This window comes from Polypterus senegalus, chromosome 15 (assembly GCF_016835505.1).
Source record: "Polypterus senegalus isolate Bchr_013 chromosome 15, ASM1683550v1, whole genome shotgun sequence".
NCBI lineage: Eukaryota > Metazoa > Chordata > Cladistia > Polypteriformes > Polypteridae > Polypterus > Polypterus senegalus.
Genome location: NC_053168.1, coordinates 18,516,444 through 18,543,204, shown reverse-complemented (window position 1 = coordinate 18,543,204; position 26,761 = coordinate 18,516,444). Strand labels below are relative to the sequence as shown.

The window sequence follows — 26,761 nt, the reverse complement described above, 5'->3', positions numbered from 1 at the left end:
TCCTCCAAGGCGGTATCACATTGACGATCATATGGGCATTCAACAAGGAATTTGTCGCAAAATTACTAAAAAGGGCAAGATTAAAACTTTGGCTCAAACCAATAAGCTTGAACTCATTCCATCTTTCTTAATAACACATACCTCACAGTCCAGAAATCAGCCTTTGTTGCTTCTCTAAGCAATGAAGTCTGGGGAACACCACTTTTATCATCATCTAATTCTGAAAAAGTTAATCTCACCATAATGTTATGTTTCCAGTGTTTAAGCCAATTTTGCACCCAACTGCACAATAAATTTGGTTTAACAACTACCTTTCATGTGGCATCTTTACAAAGGTTTTCTAACAATTCAGATAAATAACATCATATGCACCTCTTTGGTTATATGCTTTTGCTGTTTCTTCATAGAATTTCAGGACATTAGTGTAACATGACCTTCCCTGGTCTGAACCCATGCTTTTTATAAATATACCTGTGCTACTTGATCTTTTCCATAATAATTAACTTCCATTATTTACTTTGTATTACTCTTGTTGGCCTGTAGTCACTTAAACCAGACCAATCACCTTTTTATAAAATGGGGATATTTGCTAGCTTCTAAAAAATTCCCACATGTGCAATGATTTTTGAAAAATAAGCAGCAATTGTTTATGAGCTATACATACCACAGACAAATGCACTCAAACAAACTGACATTCAGTTGGAAAATGTCAAATCATGCTGTGCAACTCAAAAAATGTAAATCAATAGAAAACCTGAAGTAAAAAATTAGAACCTATTTAAATACTTTTCCTTGTACTGTACATGGGAAAGCTGAAAAATAAAAACTTATTAAAGTGTGACCAAACACTGATACACACTGATCATTTTAATACTTCATATTTTGCTTTGAATTTAGTAAAACTGCTTTATTTATGTGTTTTGGACTCATTAGAAAGCTATATTTGTGTGGCACAGTGGTTAAAGATTTTGACCTAAATCCCTGAGGTTGTAAATTCAAGTCACACTATTGATACAGTGTGACCATGAGCAAACCACTTCACGTACCTGTGCTCAAATTGGAAAGGCAAAAGAAATGTGACCAAAAGTATCCCAAATGTCTTAAGTCACTTTAGATTTAAGGTGTTGGCCAAATAAGAAGTAACATTGCATATCCACAGATTTCAAATAAAAATAGAGCTAAATTAGTTTTCATAATCTCTACAACCCACTGTAGTAGCAAAATCCCATTTATCAGTGATTGGCAGTTATTTCCACCAATCAGTGTTCTTTTTTGCATTTATATCTGTATTTTGGCACACATGAATTAGTTGTTTCTCATAATTATTTTAATTTTCTCCGGCTCGTAATTTTTTTTCATACCAAAACTCAGGCAGTCTAAACTAGCAAAATAGTCATAAATGGCAATAGGAGATGTTATGTCCAAGCTATGGTTTCATTGCTAATTATTACCAGAGACAAAAAATTGAAAACATGTCACAAACCCCACATTGAGATATGACGTTTATGTTGAAGTCTGTTCCCACAAAACTTACCAAATGTAATTTTTCCTTTCTCCTCAACATCAATAGCCCTAAACAGATCTGTTACATTCAGTTGTGATACCCCCAAGGCTGTCTTAAGAATGCAGGCTAAACTTGCTTCTGAAATGGTTTTGTCTTTTGGTGATTCATACATCTTAAAAAAAAAAAACAAAAAAACAGAAAAACATTATAGAGATTTGTTTTTACATTGCAAAGATGTTTTAATCAGGGTTATACAGTATATCTATATAATTTTCCTTCAAAATCAAACATCAATATTTGATTTTACTTCATCTGAAATACATAAAGATTAGAAAAATACTTATAAAAATGGAAATCAGAAACTAATCATTACCTCTGTTATAATATGAGGAATAAAAGATCAGCAACATAGTACATACCAATCATATCTATCACACATCAATGCCAAATCACTCTCACAAATCCTTTAAACCTGAAGAAAACTCACTCATGGCATTCTCCGATTGGCCATCACATAAAATACTTATTGATAAAAAATAATATTTGACAATACCTGAATGTTTTTAAAGGTTACAATATTAAAGGTGAAAATATTTGAACATTTCAGCTTTAGGTATATAAACTGACAGAGATGAAACAACCCCTAATTTCACAGAATAGAAATCAGACGTTCATACATCATGCTGTGTATATGCTTTAGCCTTGTGTTTTTTCATATTCATTAATACTACTTTACTGCAATACTATCACCCTGTAACTTAAACTTTTCTCTAAAATAAAAAAAAATATTATACAAATAAGGTTAAGTTGGAAGAGAATGTCTACTTCAAGCTTCACTATTAAAAAGGTTTACTTTCAAAATGTGATGCTGTAGGTCAACACAATCCTTCTTTGGAAAAAGGAGATTCAATGGAAACATAAAATGGTGGGTTTTGGTTGATTGTTATAAAATATGCAGATAATTCAGGAGGAAGCTTTTTTTCCAAATTCACATCTGACTTTACCGTTTTATTAGGGCCAAGCTGATTCATGGCTTTGATCTGCCATTTTACAGATTGGATTTGATGCATCACGGCTACTGTATAAGAGTCTGGGCTCAAATCATGGCATGCTCTTTCTAACTGTGGAGTCTGCACATTCTTCTCATAAATGTACTTTTTTTTGTCGTCTTTGTCATGTTACTCTGGCTTACTTGTACTCCATACCCAAGTTGTTCATTTTAGGTTGACTGGCAACTCATCCAGGGCTGGTTCCTGCGTTGTGCCTCAAATGGTTGTAACAGGCACTTTGTGATCCCCTTGTAGGATGCAGTTTTGGAAAATGGACAGATGACCATTACGGTGAGTTGATTTAATATTTATAAATCAAGATCTGGATTAATAAGAATAATATCCCCCCCCTCCCCCCCCTCGGCTGCAATGTTTGAACTATAAAAACAAGATGAAGGGAAATGCTCAATTTTAAGTCTGGACAGTATTTTGTACCCAGCAGAAATCAAAAGGCTGATTATTATGGTGTGAAGTACAGCACTTATCAGATATGAACATTAATCGGTATAAATAAGCACCTAAAATGTAAATTTTGAAGGGCTTCTGGCAATTGCTACAACAATCAACTGTTGAATGAATGTAAACATGTTACAAGATATGTATTAGGCTTCAAGGCAACACCTTTGTCTCAGTTAACTAAAGCAGCAATAAAGAAAATCATTTGAGTGTAAACAATGCAAGAGGTCCAGCATATTCATCTTCAGGTATATAGTGAATAACTGGATTACTTTTTCATTTTGAAGGTTTTGGCTGTACATCCTAGTCTGTCATCTGCCTCTGGCTTTGGGATACTCTGTCACAGGACATACAGTTGTCATCTGTGTTGAAAACACTATCTAGAAGAGGAGCTGATGGCAGAGATGCATGTGTACCATTTGGCTAACAATTAATCTTAAAAATAATGATTTGTGGCTCACTGGGGTGGTCCATGAAGCCATAAATAGTCATCATAAGAGAAAAAAATAATAGTGATAATTACTGCATTCTACAGAAAATATTGCTTTATATACATACACAGCCACTTTTCAATTACAATACAATGCAAGAGAATTCACAAAGAATCAGAAGGATCGATCCACTATGGCTGCATGTGTTGAGCAATTAAATAAAAACAAATACACATATGAACAAACAAATTTTAAAACAAAAGTAATGTGATATTCATATGCTTACATGTTTAATTTTATCAGTATTTAGGCTAAACAGTTCCTGTAATTAAGATGAATGCACTGTGGTGATATATATCTGTAAAATGCCATTACTACATCTTCTCTGCTGCAAGCTAGCTAGCCATTATGACCATGCATGACATACTATATTTGCTATTTGTCCTTGACTTTTCTGGCAGCATGTGTCTCTGACTTTAACTTCTGTCATCTAGCTCTGGCTGTATATGCATGTGGGTTTAAGTAGAGACCTACCTTTTCATAAAACTCAACTGAGTTCTTTGAAGAACACAGATGGCTGGAAGCTGTGACGTAAAGTACGGAGATTGCAAAACATTAACTGGTCCTTCTTAGGTTTTATCAGAAATGAGGTGACACAGTGGCATGGTGGTAGGAGACCTGGGTTTGCTTCCCGGGTCCTCCCTGTGTGGAGTTTGCATGTTCTCCCCGTGTTTGCGTGGATTTCCTCTGGGTGCTCCGGTTTTCTCCCACAACCCAAAGACATGCAGGTGACGTGCATTGGCGATCCTAAATTGTCCCTAGCGTGTGCTTGGGGTGAGGGTGTGTGTGTGTGTGTGTGTGTGCGCCCTGCGGTGGGCTGGCACCTTGCCCGGGGTTTTATTCCTGCCTTGTGCCCTGTGCTGGCTGGGATTAACTCCAGCAGTCCTCCGTGATCCTGTGTTTGGATATAGCGGGATGGAGAATGACTGACTGACTTATCAGAAATGAAGTGAAATTTAAAAGCACCGCAAATGCAAACAACAATGTAATGTATATTTCATTTTCCATACTTTATTATTTCAACTTTGTTGTCCTTTACTTTTGAGGTTAGTATGATTCTAAAAACCTCAGAATGATAAAATAACAAAATACTGACTAAACAATAAAAAACAAAAAAAATCAATAAAAATACTTTTTTGACTGGATGATAAATACGTAGATCAATCCTATAAGTTGTTTATATATTTTAAAAGAAAAGACAGACGTAACAAAACTAGAGCGTCTAGTTGCAATATCCTCGTGTTATCTTCACCTAACATTAAGGTGACTAAAGCTTACTTACTGAACCTGTGTCTAAGAATTTACCATGAGGCAAAAACTGGAAGAGACTGCCATCTAGTGGCAACTATTTCTCTCCCTCCAATCTTACTAAATCAATCAACATCTATACTGACATTAAAACATGTCAGCTGAGAAATGAATTCTTATCCATACTGGACTGTTTTGTGCAACATGTTGATTTTCCTACTCATTCTGGTGGTCATATATTGGACCTGATCTGCACATCTGGTTTATCTGTTGGAAACACAGCAGTGATTTGGGACACTCTGATCATACTTTTCACTGTCTCACTGCCTCTCTCTCCTCTTTCCTGTAAACATTACATTTATTTCAGAAACCTTAAAAATATATGTTCTTCTATTCTTGCTAGTTCCATTTCTGAACTTTTACAGTCTACACTTATTCCATCAACACTAGATAACCTTGTTGACCACTGTAACACAGCCCTTCTTTCAGCACTAGATGAAACAGCTCCTTTAAATCATAAGGGGGTTTCCTTTAAGCACACGACTCCATGGTAAATTCCGAGTTACAGTCTATGAAAGCAGCTGGCCGAAACCTTGAAATAATGGCACGCAAGACTGGCCTCACTCTGCTTTCTCTGACCATCAAAGGGGTTGTTACAGGGATGCACTAACTGCAGCCAAGAACACAAATTATGGCAGAGTATTAGAAAGTGGCCACGTAACCCAAGGGTTTTGTTCTCTGTAGTTGTTAAACTACTTCAACCTAAGCCTGGTCTAATTACCTCCTCTACCGAAGTCCAATTTTTCTGCAATACAAAAACAGATCTAAATAATTTATATCTTTCCCTGTCTTCCCACTCCATCCAGCTCTTTTTCTAAATTTTTACCAGTCACACCTGCACTTGTTAATGACCTACTTTGTAAGATAAGGCCGACTACCTGTGTACTGTACCTCACCACGCTTCTTAAATCCTGCCTTCCTGCCATAATCCCAACTGTTACGACAATAATAAATATATCCCTTGGCACTGGCTTTGTGCCAGTACACTTTTAAAATTACTTCTGTAATGTTAAAAAGTCTGGTCTTAATGCTGAAAATCTTAACAATTTTTGGCCTATTTCTCATTTACATTTTCTTTCAAAAGTTCTTCAACATGTCGTAGCCTCCCAACTTAACAATTTCTTAACCTCTAATAAACTGATGGAACCCTTTCAGTCTGGTTTCAGGGAACAGCACAACTGTGAAACTGCTCTGCTTCGGGTAACTAATGATTTGCTTATGGCAGCAGACCCTGGACAAACCAGTATATTAACTCTGTTAGATCTTAGTGCGGCATTTGACACTATTAAACATGACATTCTACTGTCCAGAATGGATAACATACTGGGTATCTCAGGCAATGCCATCCAATGGTTTAAGTCCTATCTGACTGACAAGCAAGAGTTTGTAGTCTTGGCAACAGCAGATCCAGCTCAGTGCCAGTCACACAAGGGGTTTCCTCAGGGATCTGTCCTCAGTCCTTTGCTCAACTGTATCTATAAGCTTCCCTTTGGCCATAACACTTGAGCTGTGGACTGGATTATCATAATTATGCAGATGATATTTATTTCTATTTCTATGTTAAAAGTGAAACTTTATCAGGGCTTTCTCAGCTCACAACTTGCCTCAGTGAAATTAAAATCTGGATGGAGCAGAACTCTTTAAAATTAAATTGCAACAAAACTGAACTCCTGCAAATTGGCACTAAAGCGTAATGTAAGAACATTAGCTCCTTCTCAGTCACTGTTGATGGTGATCTCATCAGACCTTCTCCTGATGCAAGGAATCTTGGTGTCATTTTTGATTCCTTCCTTTCTTATTTTGCTCACATAAACCACATTAAAGAACTTTTGTACTCTTACCTCCTTAACATATCCTGTGCTCACTCAATTCTCTCCATCTCTAATGCAGAGAGACTTGTCCATGCTTTTATTACATCTTGCAACGATTACTTATTAACTCTCTACTGGCAGGTACCGCTTCTAATCTTATATCACTGCTCCAGTTGATTCAAAATTCTGCTAGAGTCCTAACACTGAACAGCAACAGCGAGCACATAACACCCGTCCTGCTTCAGCTCGAAGCGGGGTGCCTCCATTGAGAGAGACAGGGAGAAAGCAAACCTGATGAACAACTATTTTAACAGGTTTGACCACCCTAACCCACTCTCACCTCAGGGTACTGCATCTTACATCCATCCTTCTGCTGATACCAGCATAGGAGAGAGTTTCCCCCCACCCACAATTACAGCAGCCCAGGTAAGCAGAGAGCTGATGAGACTTTGTGTCAGCAAAGCAGTAGGTCCAGATGGAGTATCGCCACGACTGTTGAAGGCCTGTGCGCTGGAGCTGGGAAGTCCTCTACAGCGCATCTTCAACCTGAGCCTGGAACAGGGGAGAGTCCCGAGGCTTTGGAAAACATTTTGCTTCACCCCAGTCCCAAAGGTATCACGTCCTGGTGAGCTGAATGACTTGAGGCCTGTTGCCCTGACGTCACAAGTGATGAAGACCATGGAGTAGCTGCTGCTTCATCACCTGAGGCCACAGATCTGCCACACCCTCGACCCTCTGCAGTTCACATACCAGAAGAAGGTGGGAGTGGAGGATGCCATCATCTACATGCTACACCGATCCCTCTCCCACTTGGACAGAGGCAGTGGTGCAGTAAGAATTATGTTTCTGGACTTCTCTAGTGCCTTCAACACCATCCAACCTCTGCTCCTTAGGGACAAGCTGACAGAGATGGGAGTAGATTCATACCTGAGGGCATGGATCGTGAACTATCTTACAGACAGACCTCAGTACATGCGTCTTGTGAACTTCAGGTCTAACATTGTGGTCAGCAGCACAGGAGTGCCACAGGGGACTGTACTTTCTTCAGTCCTGTTCAGCCTATATACATCGGACTTCCAATACAACTCTGAGTCCTGCCACGTGCAAAAGTTTGCTGATGACACTACTATCGTGGCCTGCATCAGGACTGGGCAGGGGGAGGAGTATAGGAACCTAATCAAGGACTTTGTTAAATGGTGTGACTCAAACCACCTACAACTGAACACCAGCAAAACCAAGGAGCTGGTGGTAGATTTTAGGAGGCCCTGGCACCTCATGGACCCCGTGATTATCAGAGGTGACTGCGTGCAGAGGGTACAGACCTATAAATACCTGGGAGTGCAGCTAGATGATCAATTGGACTGGACTGCCAATACTGATGTTCTGTGCAAGAGAGGACAGAGCCGACAATACTTCCTTAGAAGGCTGGCATCCTTCAACATCTGCAATAAGATGCTGCAAATGTTCTATCAGACGGTTGTGGCAAGTGCCCTCTTCTATGCGGTGGTGTGCTAGGGAGGCAGCATAAAGAAGAGGGACACCTCACGCCTGGACAAACTGGTGAGGAAGGCAGACTCTATTGTAGGCACGGAGCTGGACAGTTTGACATCTGTAGTGGAGGGACGGGCACTGAGCAGGCTCCTGTTAATCATGGAGAATCCACTGCATCCACTGAACTGTATCATCTCCAGACAGAGGAGCAGCTTCAGCGACAGACTGCTGTCACTGTCCTGCTCCACTGACAGACTGAGGAAATCATTCCTCAACCCACACTATGCGACTCTTCAGTTCCACCCCTTGGGGGGGTAGACGGTAACATTATACAATGTTATTGACTGTTATACCTGCCTTGCACACTCCACCTTGCATTTTTTTTTTGTTTTAACTTGCACTGTATTTTTATCACTGTTTAATTAATATAGTTTTTACCAGTATGCTGCTGCTGGAGTATGTGAATTTCCCCTTGGGAATTAAGAAAGAAAGAAAGAATCTATCTATCTTCTCCAATGGTTCCCTGTGCCTTACAGGATTGAACATAAAATTATATTAATAACCTACAAAGCTTTAAATGGGCTTGCACTGGACCCACTAAGGTCCTCTGCTTCTCACAATCTTGTTGTGCCTCCTACTAACAAACACTCTGTGGGTGACAGGAACTTTAGCTGTATAGTGCCCAGACAATGGAATGAACTCCCAAAATTAATTAGATCAGCTGACTCCATTTATTCTTTAAAAAAAAAACAAAAAAACCTTAAAACTCATCTGTTCAGGAAGGCTTTTAACATAACCTGACATTCTGCCTCCTGTTGCAGTCTTCCTATTTGTCCAGATGCTCAGTATAATTTGTTTTTGTATTATATCACAATAGTATTGAATTTAGTTTTTTACTCTGGTTTATCTCCTTTCATTCTATTTAATGCCTTTGGATATCCTGTATTTACAGTACATCCAGAAAGTATTTACAGCACATCACTTTTTCCACATTTTGTTATGTTACAGCCTTATTCCAAAATGGATTCAATTCATTTCTTTCCTCAGAATTCTACATACAACACCCCATAATGACAATGTGAAAAAAGTTTACTTGAGGTTTTTGCAAATTTATTAAAAATAAAAAAACTGAGAAAGTATGTAAGCTTCGTCTTTGGGGTCTCTAAGGCTAGATAGGAGTAGTGATGTTTAATGTTTTACTAGTTAAAGTAACAATAAGAAATTCCAATTTAATTACATTTAATTGTAACTGTCATAATAATAATATAATAAGTTCATCAATATACTAAAATAACTGTCTGCCAGCAAAATATTTGTAAGCTTACAGAAATGTCAAAAGACTGCACAACAGAATCTAAGCTGAAGTTTTTATTAGAGAATAGTATAGTCCTCAATAAAATAAAATGAAACCCCAGCTTTCTAAAACTTCTATCCATCATATTTCCAACCGGTTTAATTTAATTCCGGTCAAAGCCCATCTTAGCAGCACAGAGGACATAGCCGGAGCCTCACTTGGGTGGAACATCGGTTAATCACAGGTCTCGCTCCTGCTTATACCCACACACATTCATTTAGAGATGATTCTGAGTCACTTAGTTAACCGAACCTAAATATACTGAGGGTGTGTGATGAAGACTAAAGTATCCAGAGAAAAAACATCTTCAGTAAAAATTCTCACTCCCAAAATATTTTGCAAACGATTATTATTTCAAAAAGAAAAAGGAGTCAGGGTTTGAGGGAAAAACAAGATATGAAATGTTTGGCTTCAAAAAGAGAATAAAGTCTTAATACCATTCTACCTTACCCTTTTCAGAGATGTCAGAAAAAAAAGAAACAAAGGAAAAAAATGTGCTAGCAGCACGCTCTGTAAATCCTAATGTAGCTAAATAACTCACTGGAACTGCATCAGGTTAATCTAAATTTAACCTTAAAAAGCTTATACAGGGATAAGATAGTGACAAAATGAGGACAACTGTGTGATGGAGTTTGACTGACAAAATTCACAATATCTGATTAAAGAGCTATCTAATGCAGGACATTGGAATGGTTTCCAAACATTCTTCATTTGGCAGGTGTCTCATCTACAACTGAATTTACAAAAGATAAACGTATAAGGAATAATTTTAATATTTTAAACTGGGCATCAGAATCTTTGAGGGATGCTCTGAAATTTTAGGAATATTAAGTGAATTGACTATTATCAAACAATGGAAGCACATACCTTGAAGGCAAGTTTAATTGTTTCAAGAGTTTTAGAAGGCCTGCACACTACTGATAAGGCAATTACAAACTCTCTGACGTCAACTGTACCATCTTCATTCTGAAAGACAAAGTACATCCTTGTAGCAAGAAATTTTACTGTAATTTAAAAATAAACATTAGCTTTCACCTATAAATAAAAATTTTAAATCAAGACATATTTACTATGTTAATTATCATTTGTCTGAGCACAGCTGATGTTTTGTTCAAAATAATTTTATTTTGATGTGGTATTTTTTAAAATATTGTCTCCTTTAATGCAATGGATTGTGAATTTGTCAGATATTAATTTAACAATTCCCACACAGTGTTTTCAGTCAAGTAAGGACCAAATATTAAATTGATCTCCTTCTACATTTTACAGATGTGAACAGATTTGTCGGCCCCCTTAGGGCTCACTGAAAAAGTGCTGTATGGCTCATGAAAAGTGATTGAATGAACCACATTTGTCTTCTGTAAGCCTTTGATATGCCATTGAGTAAAGTAAGGCAACTGTGAAAAGAGATCAAGTATTGCTTATTCTACAAAGACATTCTAAAATGGCCTGGACACATTTGTTGATACCCTTAGAAAAGATCATAGGTAATTGGATTACAGTGATTTTTCAAACTAGCTGTTTTCTTTAATTAGTATCACTCGTGTCTCCAATTGTGCAGTCAGTCCTTCATCCTATTTACATGGAGAAAAGTTTTCACTCAGCTGTTTGGTATCATTGTGTGTCCCACACTGAACATGGACCAGAAAAACCAAAGGAGAGTGTTATCTGAGGAGATCAGAAAAAAATGATAGACAAGCATGTCAAAGGCATAGACTGTGACTGTCCATCTCCAAGCAGCTTGATGCTCCTTTGACGACAGTTGTAAATATTATTAGGCAATATAAGGTTCATGTATCTGGCACAGGATGCCTTGAGTCTGTGCAGGGAACAATGAAAACTCTGTTTCAATCACTGGTCATGGATCCCCAGGATAATGAGCTAAAACACTGAGCTAAAAGCACCTAAGAATGGATACAAACACAACATTGGACTATTCTGAAGTGGCCTTCCATAACCTCGGACTTGAATCCTATTGAACATCTATGGAAAGAACTGAAACAAGCAGTCTGGAGAATGTGCCCTTCAAATATGACAACACTGGAGCAGTTTACACAAAAAGAGTGGGCCAAACGACCTGTTGACAGGTGCAGAGGTCTCATTGAGAGCTCCAGGAATCACTGGTTTTCAGGGATTGCCTCTAAAAAATAAGGTTAAGAGTCCCATTATTTTTGTCCATACCATTTATGTTTGTCAATTGGGTGTCAATTACTTTTGTCAGTTTCATGTTATTTCAGAAACATTTGTGGGTTCTTATTTTTTTCAAGGTGGGGTACTAACAAATTTGTCCACATCTGGCAGTGTAAAACCTCAAAGGATGTACAGGGGAAAAGCATCAATAATACAGCAGATACAGGGATAATAACAAAGCCACAGACTTATATGGTGTTATATTTCATTGCATGTTCTGAATATTATTAAAGATGGATCATTTTTAACATATTAGCCTATTACCACATTTTCAAAAAACAATAACTGCATATTAGCTGCTACCTATGTGATACAAACAAAAAACACTTATCAGTGTTCATAAATCAATACATCTGAATAATAAATAAGAAAAAGATGGATAGCAAAAGCACTTTAGTCAGTCAACAAACACTTACTTCATCAAAGAGAGAGAAGAGTTCACTCAGTGTTTCACAGCTCGTAATGTTCAAATGTGCAGCAAATTCTTCCATATTTAGTCTTTTCCCAAATGTTTTTTGGGCTTTTTCACCATATTCATGAAGATTTTTCTCAAGCTTCTCTGGCTTAAGTCTGTATAAAATTAAGATCATATTGTGCACTTATGTTATACTTTTTCAGCATTCTACAACCAGTTACTTACCGTACATCTCTAATAGCTTGTGATTCTTGTCAATAATGTTGACAAATAATCAAAAGCCTTCTAGAGGAATAAAACCTCAAGTAAACAGATTAATGACAATCAACATGTTTGTAGAAGAGATTGTGGCTACTGTACATGATAAAGAAGATCCCAACAAGCAATCAGTGTGTGCATTTATATATAATTAAATAAACACACACACACACACACTATAGAATTCACTTTCGGATGTCCAGTTTGTCACCAATCTTGACATTACAGGTGGACCCCTGGTTAAAAGAAAAACTCAGTTAAAAAATACAAAGTCTCTTCTTCTCCTATACTGTACTGTGCTTGAAGTGTTTAGAAACCAGCTTATGGGAATGGATTTGAATGTTGCATCAAAAGTAAATAAAAGCCAAAATTCAATATTTGTAAAATTCAAATACACAATCTCAGAACAAACCTTCACAGGTATAGGCTTATCATTACCAACTTATGTATTTTGGTAATACTGTACCTAGAGGAAATGTTTAATCTGGACATGCAACACTTATAGTTGGCCAGCTAAAAGGTTGTTGAAATTCCTAAAACATATGTTACTTGAATGTGGCAAGACACGTGAACACCCAGAGGAAAGCGGTGAAGATGTATAGAGAATGCACAAACTCATCACTCACAGTGATCATGCTTATAACTGAACTGAGCTGGTTCCTTTAGAGTCAATAGTAATCTTGACACTTAAAAATATTCCTCATTCTTTTCAAGATGTGTACGTGCCAATCTTTAAATGTCATAGCTAGCTCATCTCTTTGTCACAGGTAACATAGGTTAAATACCGCTATAGCGAATACTCAAGTAGCAGAATTTTCAGAATAACGAATACTTTATGTGGGCCCGTACAAACGTTCATAAAACATCATGTTAAACGTACCTTGTTTTAACAAAATGTAAATATCTGTATAATAAACGTCTTTTCGACCAAAAACGGCCACCCAATAATGTGATGCAAAAAATACTTAATGGCGCTACTATACTTTCCGCGCGAAGTCTCGGGTACCCTGCAACCTGAGTCAGTGTTCCACCAAGCGTCCCCATGTGGTAATTGTGTGCAGATACTCCACTGTTTGACTTTTATAGTGCTTCTCAAAGTTTTCTTCAAGATGAACAAAAAAACGTGAGAACAAGCATCGGTTTATGCTGAAAGAAAAATTAACAACCCGGGAAAAAGTTGATTTCAGAATGAAGAAACATCACACAGAGAAAGCATTTTGGAATCACACCTTCATCTTCATCTAACAACTTATTTTCATTCTGAATTTTCATACCAGTATTTCTATTAAAAAAAAGTTACATCTAATGTGTTGTTTTCTTTCTGTGTTCATACCCGTCTTTCTATAAAAAAAAAAATGCATCCAATGTCTCATTTTCATTCTGGATTCATACCTATATTTTTATATATATGATTATCTTGTACTGCAATTTATTTTGGTACTTTGAATTACACTTGTTTGCTTTGTAAAGTGCCTTGCAGTGGTGTGCTCTTTGAAGATTGCAACATAAAATATAGTCTGATTGATTGACTATCTTGTGACTAATACAAGAAAGGACTAAAAGCAGTGCTTTAAAACTATACAAAACTCACCCCAGTCTTCGTACTAGTTTAGCGAACTCCAAAAGGCATGTGTCTGCTGGTAGTTTAAGTTGGCCTTCAGCCATTGCAAGCTGACAGTCTTCAAATGAGTAATCTGTAACTGGAACATCCAAAGCCCTGGCAAGGAACAAATGAAAAAGTGAGGAAAAAAAAAAAACAAAACGTGGTGGTCTTTCACTAAACCTTTATCTGCTACAAATGAAATTTGTTTTTAAAAAAAAAACAAAAAAAAACACAGTTATTGTGTTACTTTATATAAATATTACATTAATTCAGTAACAAAAGCTTATCTGGTGACAGCTAGTAAGGAAGAGGTAAACCACGTGCATAGCATGCAATAAAGTGAAAAGAACTAAACAAAATATCACAGTGAGCCAGTGATTATCATATCACCACTCGGTGTAAGGCAAGAAGCTAAATAAAAAAGAGTGTATTGCAAGCAATCCAGTAACACAAACATAAATAAAGTGTCTGTTTAGTTTTACTCCAGTTATTTGCTATAATATGTTGAAACAGTGTGAATGGGCGGAACAGTGGCCAGTGTTCATATCATAAATCTTCAGGGGCTCGCTTTAGGGGGTGGCAAAATGTGATGGATGATATTTACTTCACAGCACATGAAGGACTAAATGTAGTTGTAAAACACAAGATAATGATTATATTTGCCTGTGTTCCTGGACAATTTCATTAAAATTCATATACTGTATGGGCTTAATTAACAAATGGTGGCCAGTGAAATGTACCACTTTTTCATACAAAAGAAGAAAAAGTAATGCAAAAGTGATGCACTGTTTATAATGCATTACAATTTATAATGTACCATTAACATCACAGTTAGCCACAATGAGACTCCACCAAGTGTTCAGTGTTTTAACTATTACACAAACCATAAGATGCCCTACATGACACCTGCAGACAGTATAGCACCTTCAAATAGTCAAGCTGATTAAGAGTGTGAAGGTTTTTCTGTCAAAGAAATTGGAGATTACGGTGGTCTATTAAAATCAATATTAGTATACTGCCAGCATAAATGCAAAGAACTGTTTTAACAAACATAAGCCTGAAAATGTTTCATAAAACAATTTAAAATGAAATAGATCCTGTTTCAAAGATGCAATATGCTTCAGTTCAGTCTTCAATCTATGTTATGGTGTATAAAAAAGTTACATCCTTTGTTCTATAACTGAGGACTAGTTACTTAGTAAAATTAGACATTTGATGTCAAACACAATACATTCTTCCTATTCAAAAAATCCCTTTCTGTGGATTTGCTTATCTGTTATCATTATATAATATGCTGCGGGCCACAGGAAGGGGTGTGGATGGACATCACGGATTGTATTTACTGCCACATGCAGTTCACAAAAAAAAATTGGATTAGTTATTGCTCATTACACAGCAGCAAAACTCGACATTAACCAATAAAAATTCTGTGATACCCTAAGATGTCCTGGCCTACAGACGTATTACACCTTATGGATCAATGCGTGTCTACCCAGCACAGGGAGATGTGGGTATGCAGTAATGGGGACCAGGCTCCCTACAAATAAGACATTCCCAGTAAGTGCAGATTATAACCTTGCACTGATTATGTCCTTCCAATTTGTACACATCATCTGTTGCTACTATCGATTGTATGATTTAGTGAGGTCCTTGGATCAGCCCTGCTGCGATTGCTCATGGTCTCTGACAGAGTGCCTAGAAGACAATCGAACTTGACTATTGAGAAAGTAAAAGTTGTAACAAGATTTCTGTAGGTGATACTGTGGAAAAATCATTACCGAGCCCTGAGGGGCCGTCCGGCCCAGTTTACCTTCGAATGAGCCAGTGTCCCACTAGAACCTATAAAAATTTCAATATCCATGTTTTCAGTATCTGTGTGGTTTTTCAGGAACATGACGTCTGCGGATAATGAGAATTTACTGTATTATAACAAATTTTACAAAATATACCAGGCATGTTGTTTAAATTCTTCCTCATGATGTTACAGGCAATAAACTAGTTATGTAAAGAAGCACTGAAGGGATTTTGACTTACTTTGCCATAATGCGCCTTACATTATTTGCAAAGACAGCTGGATTTTTCTTTTCTTCTTCAGATGGTGTATAAACAGGGAGAAACTGCATAACAATATAATCATATTAATATATACATATAATGCGTAAAACAAACACACCATATACGCTACATTACTTGCGTATTTTTTAAAAGAGGGTAGAACAAAAGGTCCTTAACAATGTTTTGTAAACATATAAATTATTTTAACAGTTACAGTATTCCTCTTCCTTTGTAATGATTTCAGAATATTTGAAAACAGAAAATATAATTAGATTGATATCAAACAGTTATCATTTGATGAATACACTACCTTTAATAAGCAATTTAAATATATCATGTTCACAATACTTATCAACTAGTGGCAGTTTACTAATTCACATTACCAGTGAAGGAATTCTAGATTTAAATCGAGAAATAAATGATTAGATATACAGAAAAACATACATTAGAAACCAATACATACCCTGCAATTAAGATTACTAAAAAGTATCATGCAGGCTACACTGCAAATAAAATCTGGTTACTGTGGAATTCAGGCACAGACAATTTCAGGAAAATAATTCACATGATTTCAACTGTGTGTTAAGCTGTACATAAAATACATAATCTACTTGCTGTCCCACGCACCAGACTTTGCACCTTGGGAGGCAGGTCCATCAGTGCCATGGCCCCCAAACTCTGGAACTCTCTTTTCAATCTCTCAGCGACTGCTCTTCACTCTCTATTTTCAAATCTGATTTAAAAACTTTTCTCTTCAATGCACATTCATGTACTTTTTTCCCCAAGTGACCTTGGGGTTGTTAAAGGCACTATAGAAATGAAACTTATTATTACATTACTATAAATTCTGAAATTTAACCAAATGCTATGCACATTAATTGTTAAGAAACCTCACATATGCATATGTTATCGGCACAGTCGTGGAAACATGCTTGGGACTATCTTTTTTTAGGACTGTCCCAAGACAAGTTTGGTATTCTTCTGACTAATGCTGTTAGACATTATTTCGATGCATTTACAAAAATAAAGAATTCAGACAGTACTGAAGTTTTTATTTTTCTTCTCTGCTGTCATTTATCCTTTGTCTCTCTAGAATTATAATTTTTATGTATCTGCTAAACCTTTTCTGAGTGTTTGTGTTTAAATGGGATGTTCAGTGCAGTGATTTATGCAATAATATGAAGGACATTAAAATTAAAAATACATTGGTGTATTTTTTTCTTCCAGTCCTTTATCAAGTACTTAATCATAGTTGAAAGCAAAAGTTTTTGGAGTAAAACATTTGATTCATCTCAAATAGACCACAGTCAGAATGAAGACGTACTTGTTTGTGTTTGAGAAGACAACATATGAGAAAGGGCTGAATCAACAAGTGCAAATTCTGTACTTCTGAATTAGTCTTTATGTTGGTTAAACGATTAACCTTTATTCATCTTTACTTTTTGGCTAAATTTTTTTTTTAATATTTTACTTAATTGGAATATTCTTGGTTATGAAACCATTTTGTGTCTTCCTGTATAGAGCATTAGTCTAGTGTGAAAAACCTGTGTAGCTCAAAGTGGGTCATTTCAGTGGATCAAATTCTACTTCAAGTTTGCGCCTCAATAATCTGAGAAGCACTACATCTCAAATAATGACTGTGTAAGTGAGAAGCTGTAACATTATCTTTTGAACTAAATGTATACAGAGATCACTAGCTGTTACCTGAGACTGCCCAAGGCACTGCACAGAATGCTTCAGATATTTCACACTTTAAACATTGTGTTTTTTCCCATTATTTAAGAAATACAATCCAGTGTGATAAAACATATAAAATGCTTTTAAGAAAATCTATACCAAAAAATCAGTTTTTAACAATGTACATTTTACTCACTGTTATAACAACCAATTAACACTCTAGGATGTTAAACTGATAATAACCGTGCTAGTGTGTACAGAGATATTAACTGAGCTGGGATGCAAGTAAATCACTAATTACCCAATTAGCATTAAAAGTATTTAAATACTGTAACTACATTCATTGAGTATATATACTGTATTTCTGCAGTAAAAGTAATTTGTTTAAAATTGATTTAACAAATTTATTCTGTTTGAAATTCACATTTAGTTCTCAGTTAATTGGTTTCAGAATTTGATGCATTTCATCAGTAAAAATGGTATTTTTACAACCCATCATTTTTAAAAAATGTTTTCCTTATCTCTTTGTTATAATTAAAGATAAATTTACATTAGTATTTCAAACAAATTCCAAGATATTTCAAAGTCTACAAAGACTTAAATTGTTTCCCTAGGACAGCATTACTGTATCAATATACAAATATTTTTACCTACCTCAATTTCTACTACATTGTGCAGCTGACATAAAGTTAGCCACAAAATATCGAACCTTAAAAGAAATAAAGAATAATGAATCAATTTAAAAGATAAATTATCAAACAGCAATATTTTTTCAAACAAAGTGAAATTTATTAGACACTATTCCTACAGTTAATGGACTCATGTTTGTTCTTTTGTGTTTTACAAACAAATTATACATTGTGGCAGGCGGCTGGCATCCATGCCCAGCCGGGACGCCCCTGCACACTATATTCAGGGGGAGCAGCCCTGGACACTGCAATACCTCCCCCTGGACGATAGATGGCCACCCCCCTGGGGTGGAGCAGTTCCTCGGTTTCCCACAGGGCTCCCTGTATTGGAGTTGGGTGCAGCCCTGTTGGGTCCCACATGCACCGCCAGGGGGTGCGGTGTTTGGGACTTCTGAGGCCATGGGGGCAGCGTATACATCACACCCGGAAGTGCAGCCGGAACTCGGTGATCAAACACCTGGTGCACTTCCGGGTGAATTATAAAAGGAGCCAGCAACCATCACTCACTGCCTAGAGTCGGGTGGAAGAGGACAAGGTTGCTTGGGAGGATGATGGTGCCGTCAAGGAGAAGATGAGTGCTTGCTGTACTGGTGTGCTTTATTTGGGACTGTGTATTGCCTGTGGGACACGGAGAAGACGTGCGCCCACAGGGGAAGAAAATAAATAGTTTTGTTCATTTTACACGTGCCTCCGATGTCCAATCTGTGTCGGGCCAGGTGCTATACAGCATCCATCTTACAACATCTAATTCTTAATTTAGTTTTAAAACAATAACCAAATTGTAATTTACTTTTGTTAATTGTTAAATAAGCGAAACACAAATCTGGTGTAGCACAGTGGTTTAGTGCCTCGCTGATACAAAGCTCAAACATGAATGTTCCCTGTGATGGATTCAAAATTAATATAAAGTTGATTATTGCCTTATAGTCACAGCTAGTAGAATAAACTTGAGCTACTCCATAACTGAGTGGGCCTGAAAAAGAGCAAATGGATGAAATGTGATTCCAAGATGGTGTATACTGTATTTCTCTTTGTAGCTAAGTGGTGCTTTGAGGCTAAGCAATAGTTTATTTAAGTGACATTTGAAAGGTTTGGTCAGTGTTATTAAGTGAATCAGTGAAGGGGACTGAATCACAAACCTTCTGCTCTAATGTGTAATGCTGTAGAGCCTACTTTCAACTACTAAAAGAATTTGTAAAGGCTAACTAAATAGTTATGATGGTAAGAATCTCATTTGAGTCTTTTTAAAAACTCTAAGAAGAAAAGATAACTTCTCTTTTTGACTTTTATCTTTTAAATAATTGTTCAATTATTCTGTATATGTGCGTAGACTCACACCTGGTGGCATGGATCGTGAACTATTTTACAGACAGACCTCAATATGTGCGTCTTGGGAATTGCAGGTCTGACATTGTGGTCAGCAAGTCAGGAGCGCCGCAGGGGACTGTACTTTCTCCGGTCCTGTTCAGCCTATATACATCAGACTTCCAATATGACTCGGAGTCCTGCCACATGCAAAAGTTCGCTGATGACACTGCTATTGTGGGCTGCATCAGGAGTGGGCAGGAGGAGGAGTACAGGAAGCTAATCAAAGACTTTGTTAAATGATGCGACTCAAACCACTTACACCTGAACACCAGCAAAACCAAGGAGCTGGTGGTAGATTTTAGGAGGCCCAGGCACCTCATGGACCCTGCGATCATCAGAAGTGACTGTGTGCAGAGAGTGCTGACCTATAAATACCTGGGAGTGCAGCTGGATGACAAATTGGACTGGACTGCCAATACTTATGCTCTATGTAAGAAAGGACAGAGCCGACTATACTTTCTTAGAAGGTTGGCGTCCTTCAACATCTGCAATAAGATGCTGCAGATGTTCTACCAGACGGTTGTGGCGAGTGCCCTCTTCTACATGGTGGTGTGCTGGGGAGGCAGCATAAAGATGAAGGACGTCTCACGCCTGGACAAACTTGTTAAGAAGGCATGCTCTATCGTAGGAGTAAAGTTGGACAGTTTAACATCTGTAGCAGAGCGACGGGCACTAAGCAAACTCCTGTCAATCATGAAGAATCCACTGAACAGTGTCATCTCCAGGCAGAGGAGTAGCTTCAGTGACAGACTTTTGTCACTGTCTTACTCCACTGACAGACTGAGGAGATCATTCCTCCCCCACACTATGCAACTATTCAATTCCACCCGGGGGAGTAAATGCTAACATTACTCAAAGTTGTTGTCTGCTTTTACACACATTTTTTATTACTCTTTAATTTAATATTGTTTTTTGTATCAGTATACTGCTGCTGGATTATGTGAATTTCACCTTGGGATTAATAAAGTATGTATGTATGTATGTATCTATCTATCTATCTATCTAAATGAAACTGAAAAACCTGGAAAATGGACAAGGTACAATCACACACAATAACTTGAATCAGGCTAGGGATCATATCTATAAAACTCATGTATGCACAAAAAGAGGCTCGAAATGTGCATATGCAACTTTCCACACGAAAGTCGAGATTTAGAAAACATAACATAACAGGAGAATATGCATATATTTACAGCAACTCTAACCCATATGTATACAACATTTTGGGAAAACTGGAAAATGACAACACCCTAGATCAAGTACAGGAAGGCAGCTAAAAGACAACTTATGTGCACAATAATTCATATCACTGAGCCGTTATAATGTGCATTAATCTGACAAAAATATAAAACCTCAAAAGTGATGAATATGATGTACAGATTAGTTTTCTTTTAAGACGGCCAATGCTGTGTGTTTGCACTAAAGAACTTCTTTGGTTTTTTGACAGTTTATTTTGGCTCCCTGTTATCACTTTTCAGGGACATGGCAGACAGTTTAGGAATATCTCAGCCAAGCTTCACTCTATCATGCCTGCTTGTTTGTGAAGCCATTAACCAACTAATGAAATGTTTCATCCAGTTTTTGTATGGAGTGGGTATACATACATAAAACATAACATGCCTTTGCAAACATAAAAAAGCAATTTGCAGTAGTGTCTAATTTTCCTAACATAATCGGAGCAAGTGGCGATACTCATATTGCAATAAAGGCACCTAGCGAGAATGAAACTTATTTTGCCAATCAGAAACAGTGTCATTTCATTACTGCACAAGTGTTGGGATGACAAGATGAGACAGACAAACTACTTGGCTCAGTGATCCGGGTCAACCTAAGATTTATTTTATTTTCCTTATGCAAACTAGTTTTGGAAGATGACTTGCTGATGGTGCTGTACGTGGCGGCTTCCTTGTTGGTAAACTAACTGGCTGAACCCTCACTTTTTCATATGACCTGTACTATTCATTGTAACTGCAATTTTGTCATTACACATGTCAGGTGATAGCAGCATGGATTGGATTTCCCAAATCCCAGTCAGAGTGCATAGGATAGGTGTTATAATGCTGTGCACGCTCTCGCTTGCTCAGCAAGAAAATGTATCATGGCACACCAAATACAGGTGTTGGTTTTTCTGTGCATAAAGTAAGAGGCTGCTTTACCAGTGAATGAAGGTCTGGAAACATGTAAATCCATGCAGCTAGTTGGAATCTGACCCCAGTCTCCTTAACCTGTGAACTCAGACTTGGCAAGCGTCTATTAAATGATATTAAATATACAGGAGAGTCTTGATGTTCAATGTCTTTGGTTGCAACCATTCCTTTAACTTATCCAGTAATAGGTTTCAAGGTATTTTTGTTTGAAAGAATGACTTTTTTCTAATGATTTCATGTCATAAGGCTTACCTTGTCATCAGTTTGTTGATTTGTGGTGATGCAAGTAATTTAAAGTGTACAAGAGCTGTAGTTTTATTTCCCTGTTAAGGAGTTTCAGCTTGTTTGTTTGTACTAGTTATAACCAAATAATACTTTGGGCCTTAAGTGGAAAAATTGGATAATCTTTGTAATGGAGGGCGTCATACAGAGGAAACATTTGAAGAAAAACTATAAACAGACTTTGTGAACCAAACCTGATAATGAAAAAAAAAGTCTTAACGTACTCGTTATCAAGAATTATCAAGGATTTCATTACATGTTTATAAATGAGCAAGAAAATGTGTAAAACGGAAATGCTGAATGCTAAAAGACTGAAAAAAAAATATATCTGTGTATATATCTGTATATATATATATATATATATATATATATATATACACATTTACATATACACACACATAAAGATACATAAATACATACTGTATATACAAATACACATATAAATACACACACACACTGTATGACCATCAAGTTACATTAATTTGTTACTGAATGTGTTTAAGTTTAATTTTACATTGAATATTCAATAGAACAGTGACACATTTTCCAGAAAAATGTTTTTAATTCATTAATATGCTAAGAAAAATTAATGTAATGCCACCAACCATCTTTAGTCAAGAATGGCCAGGAAAAAAAGTGTATCTGTGTATATATCTGTATATATATATATATATATATATATACACATTTACATATACACACACATAAAGATACATAAATACATACTGTATATACAAATACACATATAAATACACACACACACTGTATGACCATCAAGTTACATTAATTTGTTACTGAATGTGTTTAAGTTTAATTTTACATTGAATATTCAATAGAACAGTGACACATTTTCCAGAAAAATGTTTTTAATTCATTAATATGCTAAGAAAAATTAATGTAATGCCACCAACCATCTTTAGTCAAGAATGGCCAGGAAAAAAAGTGCAGAATAAGAAAGCAAAGGTTAACTTACGCTCCAGGACCTTGCCATGTCCAAGTGATTGTGTCCTTAATAAAAAAGTGAAAAGAAATATTTACATACTGTAAATTTGTAGAAAACCAAAGCAAGTGATTATTAAAAACAAACTGTTCATATATATATTCATAGATGTAAGGAGATGAATCTGAAAAAAAGAAAACTTTAGTGCTTTAAGTAGATTCTTGTCAATCAAGATGTTCAGAGAGTAAATATTTAACAGCCTAAACTAGACAGGGGAATTCTAGAGATATTTTGTCCTATGACAGGACTAAACAAAGACTGTGGTAAAGATGGGAAGTTTGAGAAAAACATCCTACCAGGAAACTGCACAAAGCCACTAATCAGTGAAAAGCATAAATTAGGGTCCTTTGGTTTTAATACACAGGACGACTTACGAGAACTTCATCGTTCTTCTCAAACCACTCTTAACAGATCCCTAATTAATAAGGGTTTTTCAGCAGTTACTACTTGACAAACTTGATAATTTTAGATGAGTTTCATAATTTACTTTATTTGCAGAAATTTTAACACCTTTTGTTAAAATGTAAGGGTAAAAACTAACCAATAAACAAAATATATTTAAGGAGAACTTGTTAAGACACAAGTACATAAAAAATAAGAAAACAATAATATGAATAGCCTCCTTTACACTAAAAGACAAAGCACATGGGATACGTGGCTTTCTTAATCTGAGAGAAAAGCTTAAAAATCAATTGAGATTTCAGACAGAGAGATAAGGTGAGCCATCTGATTAAACAATAAATTAGCAGATAAAAGAGATGCCAAATAATTAGAACAGAAAGCTCTACCGAGTCTTTATTAGAAACTTCCAGTATAGGCAGTGGGTGGCAGATTGTTAGTGTTCCGGGCGTTCCAGGCCAGGTCAATGCCTCTGTGGAGACTGCAAAATCTTTTTGTCTTCATGAGTTTTTCCTCTAGGTGGTCCTGTTTTCCTTGTATATGCAATTGTAGGTTTGAACTCTCTTTAAGTGTAAAAGGGTATGTGCAAAGAGGTGGCAGTGAATAAGAGAATGGCATAGTTGATATAAAAAAACATATATTGCATGTTATGTAAATACTAACTGTAGCTTTCCCTGGACTGTAGTGGCACTTTGGGCACAGCTACACTGCAACACACCTACTGGATGGCTCTGTACACAGAGTTAGTTAGGCTTAAACGTTTTATAAAGAAAATGTACATAACTTTGTAATGATATGATATTATATGATGTGGCTTCCCATGATGAATAGCTCTACCTTTGGTCCTTCTCACTCCAACTTCCTTTTACATATAACCCAATGAGAGTAGCCTAATCTCCAATTGTTCTGATGATGGTAATAAGGTAAAAAAAAAAAACAAACAAAACACAACAGAAGGTGGCCAGGCCTTTCTCATGCTATGCAGGTCACGGGGTGGAATTGTGTTCACATTTGGCATCCGCTGCAAAGGTATATATACTGTCCCTTCTGGAAAATAAACTCTAGATCACAACCTCAGAGAAACTAGTCAGAAGAAGAAAAGCTGAAGATAAAAACTTTGCAAATGTCTGGATATTCACAGAAACATTACCTTTATATATCTCAAATTTAGGCAATATATTAAGCATCATAATCATAAAAAGATGGCAAAATTGTTTTTTTTCTAGCCTTTCTGATTAGGTAAACCAAGGGAGTAAACCTGCTTATACTGTATATTAAGATGATACATGGTTCAGACAAGTTTGAACAATAAGGATGCATTTTCTTCATGCCACTTCTTGCCAACAAACCCTGGTAAAGGTAATTAATTTCATCTATATTAGTGAAAAGGGTGAAACATATTCTACCTGACACTGACTAAGCTGCAAATTGATTTCTTTGAATTAAAAAAATATCTAGTAAAAGGGCAAAGACAGTCACATACATAAATACAATTAATCAATGTGAATAATTTTATTACATTAAAACGATCTTGACAAGAATAGGCCATTCAGTTTAACAAAGCTTACTCTTTCGCCTATTGTTGAATCAGCTGGCCTTTATTCTTTTCTTAGTATTCACTTATGGAGTAAAAAACAGTAATATGACATTCATATCAAGTTTAGAAATATTGATATTTTTGCCACAGAGCATAATGCTCTCTTGTAATTTTATCTTTTATCATTTTACTGTTAATTCACCTTTTTCTGGCAATTTTGTATTCTCTTAATAATGACAAAAAGAGACAATATATTTTGTGCTTTGCCTTATTTACAACATCACCCACAATGGTGGTGCAGTGGATAGCATTCTGAGTTTAAATCCCTTGTTCAGAAGTTGTCTGTGCGGAGTTTGCATGTTCTCCCCATACATACATGGGTTTTCCCTTCTACTTTCCAAAGATGTGAAGTTCAGTTAACTGACCATTCCAACCTGAGTGTGGATATACCTGAGTGGCCTCTGAGATAGACAGGCAACCTGTCTAGGGCCATTTCCTGCCTTCAGGCCAGGGATACTAAAGCACACTACTGCCCTTTGCAACTCTAAAATGGGTTAAAATATCAAGCAACAGCTGACTGTCGGGAGTTACTGGTAATTCTGCCAATGACCACTAGATGACTCAAGTAGAACACTTTTGATTTCAGTGTTTTTGTCATTCTGGGATATTTTAATAGATGTGGAGAAAAGGATCAAAATTTATAAATAAATATTTCAAATTACAATAAAGTCTAACATAATGAATACATAACAAGTCCTGACAGGGAAAATGTTTTGTACATTTGTACAATAAAGTCTAGTATCCACAAGTCTGTACCTGGTATGGGATTACCTTAAAAAACGTGGTAAACCTTTTTTACAAAATGTCTCAACACTGCAATGCTGGAATCAAGACTTTTCCAGGGAAAAACTGATTAACTATTTTATACTACTGGAAGCAAAAATAATCTAAATTTCATGTACAAAACAATGTGCATTACATTAATTTTGGATAAAATATCTGTATTTTCATACCTGCAGTTTAAGATCAATGTGAGACAAATTATTTGGAAAAAGGGCATAAACTGACACAAGAAGCATCCACAGCTTAACAGGTTGTCTTCGGAACAGGGTACAAGAAAGGAACTCTAACGGAAATCCATATAACATGGAAAAACATGCAAACTCCAAACAGAAATAACCTTGGTTGGCAACTAAAATGACTAAGTACTTTAAGTATATTATCTTTAAAATAAAAAAGTAGGAACTGCACTATCCCTAACGTGACACAAAAGGTCATTACGCAGACTTTTATCCTGTTATTCTTTGATATATATATATTTAGATATATATATATATATATATATTCATACTGTATAATATATAAATATATATATATATATAAAATATAAATATATAAATATATATAAAATATAAATATATATATAAAAAATCTTTGATATAAATATATATAGATATATTTATATTTAAATATATATATATTCATACTGTATACAAATTGATGAATGAAACATTAATTGTACACAAATTATTTCTTTTCACTCTTGACTATATTTATATGTGCTACAAGTATAATTACAAGTATTTGTGATGTGCCATCTTTTGGGATGACAAATGCAACATATTTTATTAGTACACGCATTACAAAATTCACTACAATACACGGAACAGTGCAAAT

At 36.1% G+C, this 26,761-nt stretch overlaps 1 protein-coding gene across 1 annotated transcript in view; it reads right to left on the bottom strand.

Moving 5' to 3' along the window:
• The window catches only part of LOC120516105 (lysophosphatidylcholine acyltransferase 1), a 167,036-nt gene that overhangs the window by 5,179 nt on the left and 135,096 nt on the right, over window positions 1-26,761 (bottom strand). Inside the window, exons 7-13 of the mRNA XM_039737568.1 lie at window positions 23,122-23,156; window positions 18,317-18,371; window positions 15,965-16,047; window positions 13,919-14,044; window positions 12,071-12,224; window positions 10,332-10,430; window positions 1,535-1,676 (exon numbers count right to left, since the gene is read on the bottom strand). Of these exons, the coding sequence (XP_039593502.1) occupies window positions 1,535-1,676; window positions 10,332-10,430; window positions 12,071-12,224; window positions 13,919-14,044; window positions 15,965-16,047; window positions 18,317-18,371; window positions 23,122-23,156 (694 nt within the window). The remainder of the gene's footprint in view (window positions 1-1,534; window positions 1,677-10,331; window positions 10,431-12,070; window positions 12,225-13,918; window positions 14,045-15,964; window positions 16,048-18,316; window positions 18,372-23,121; window positions 23,157-26,761) is intronic.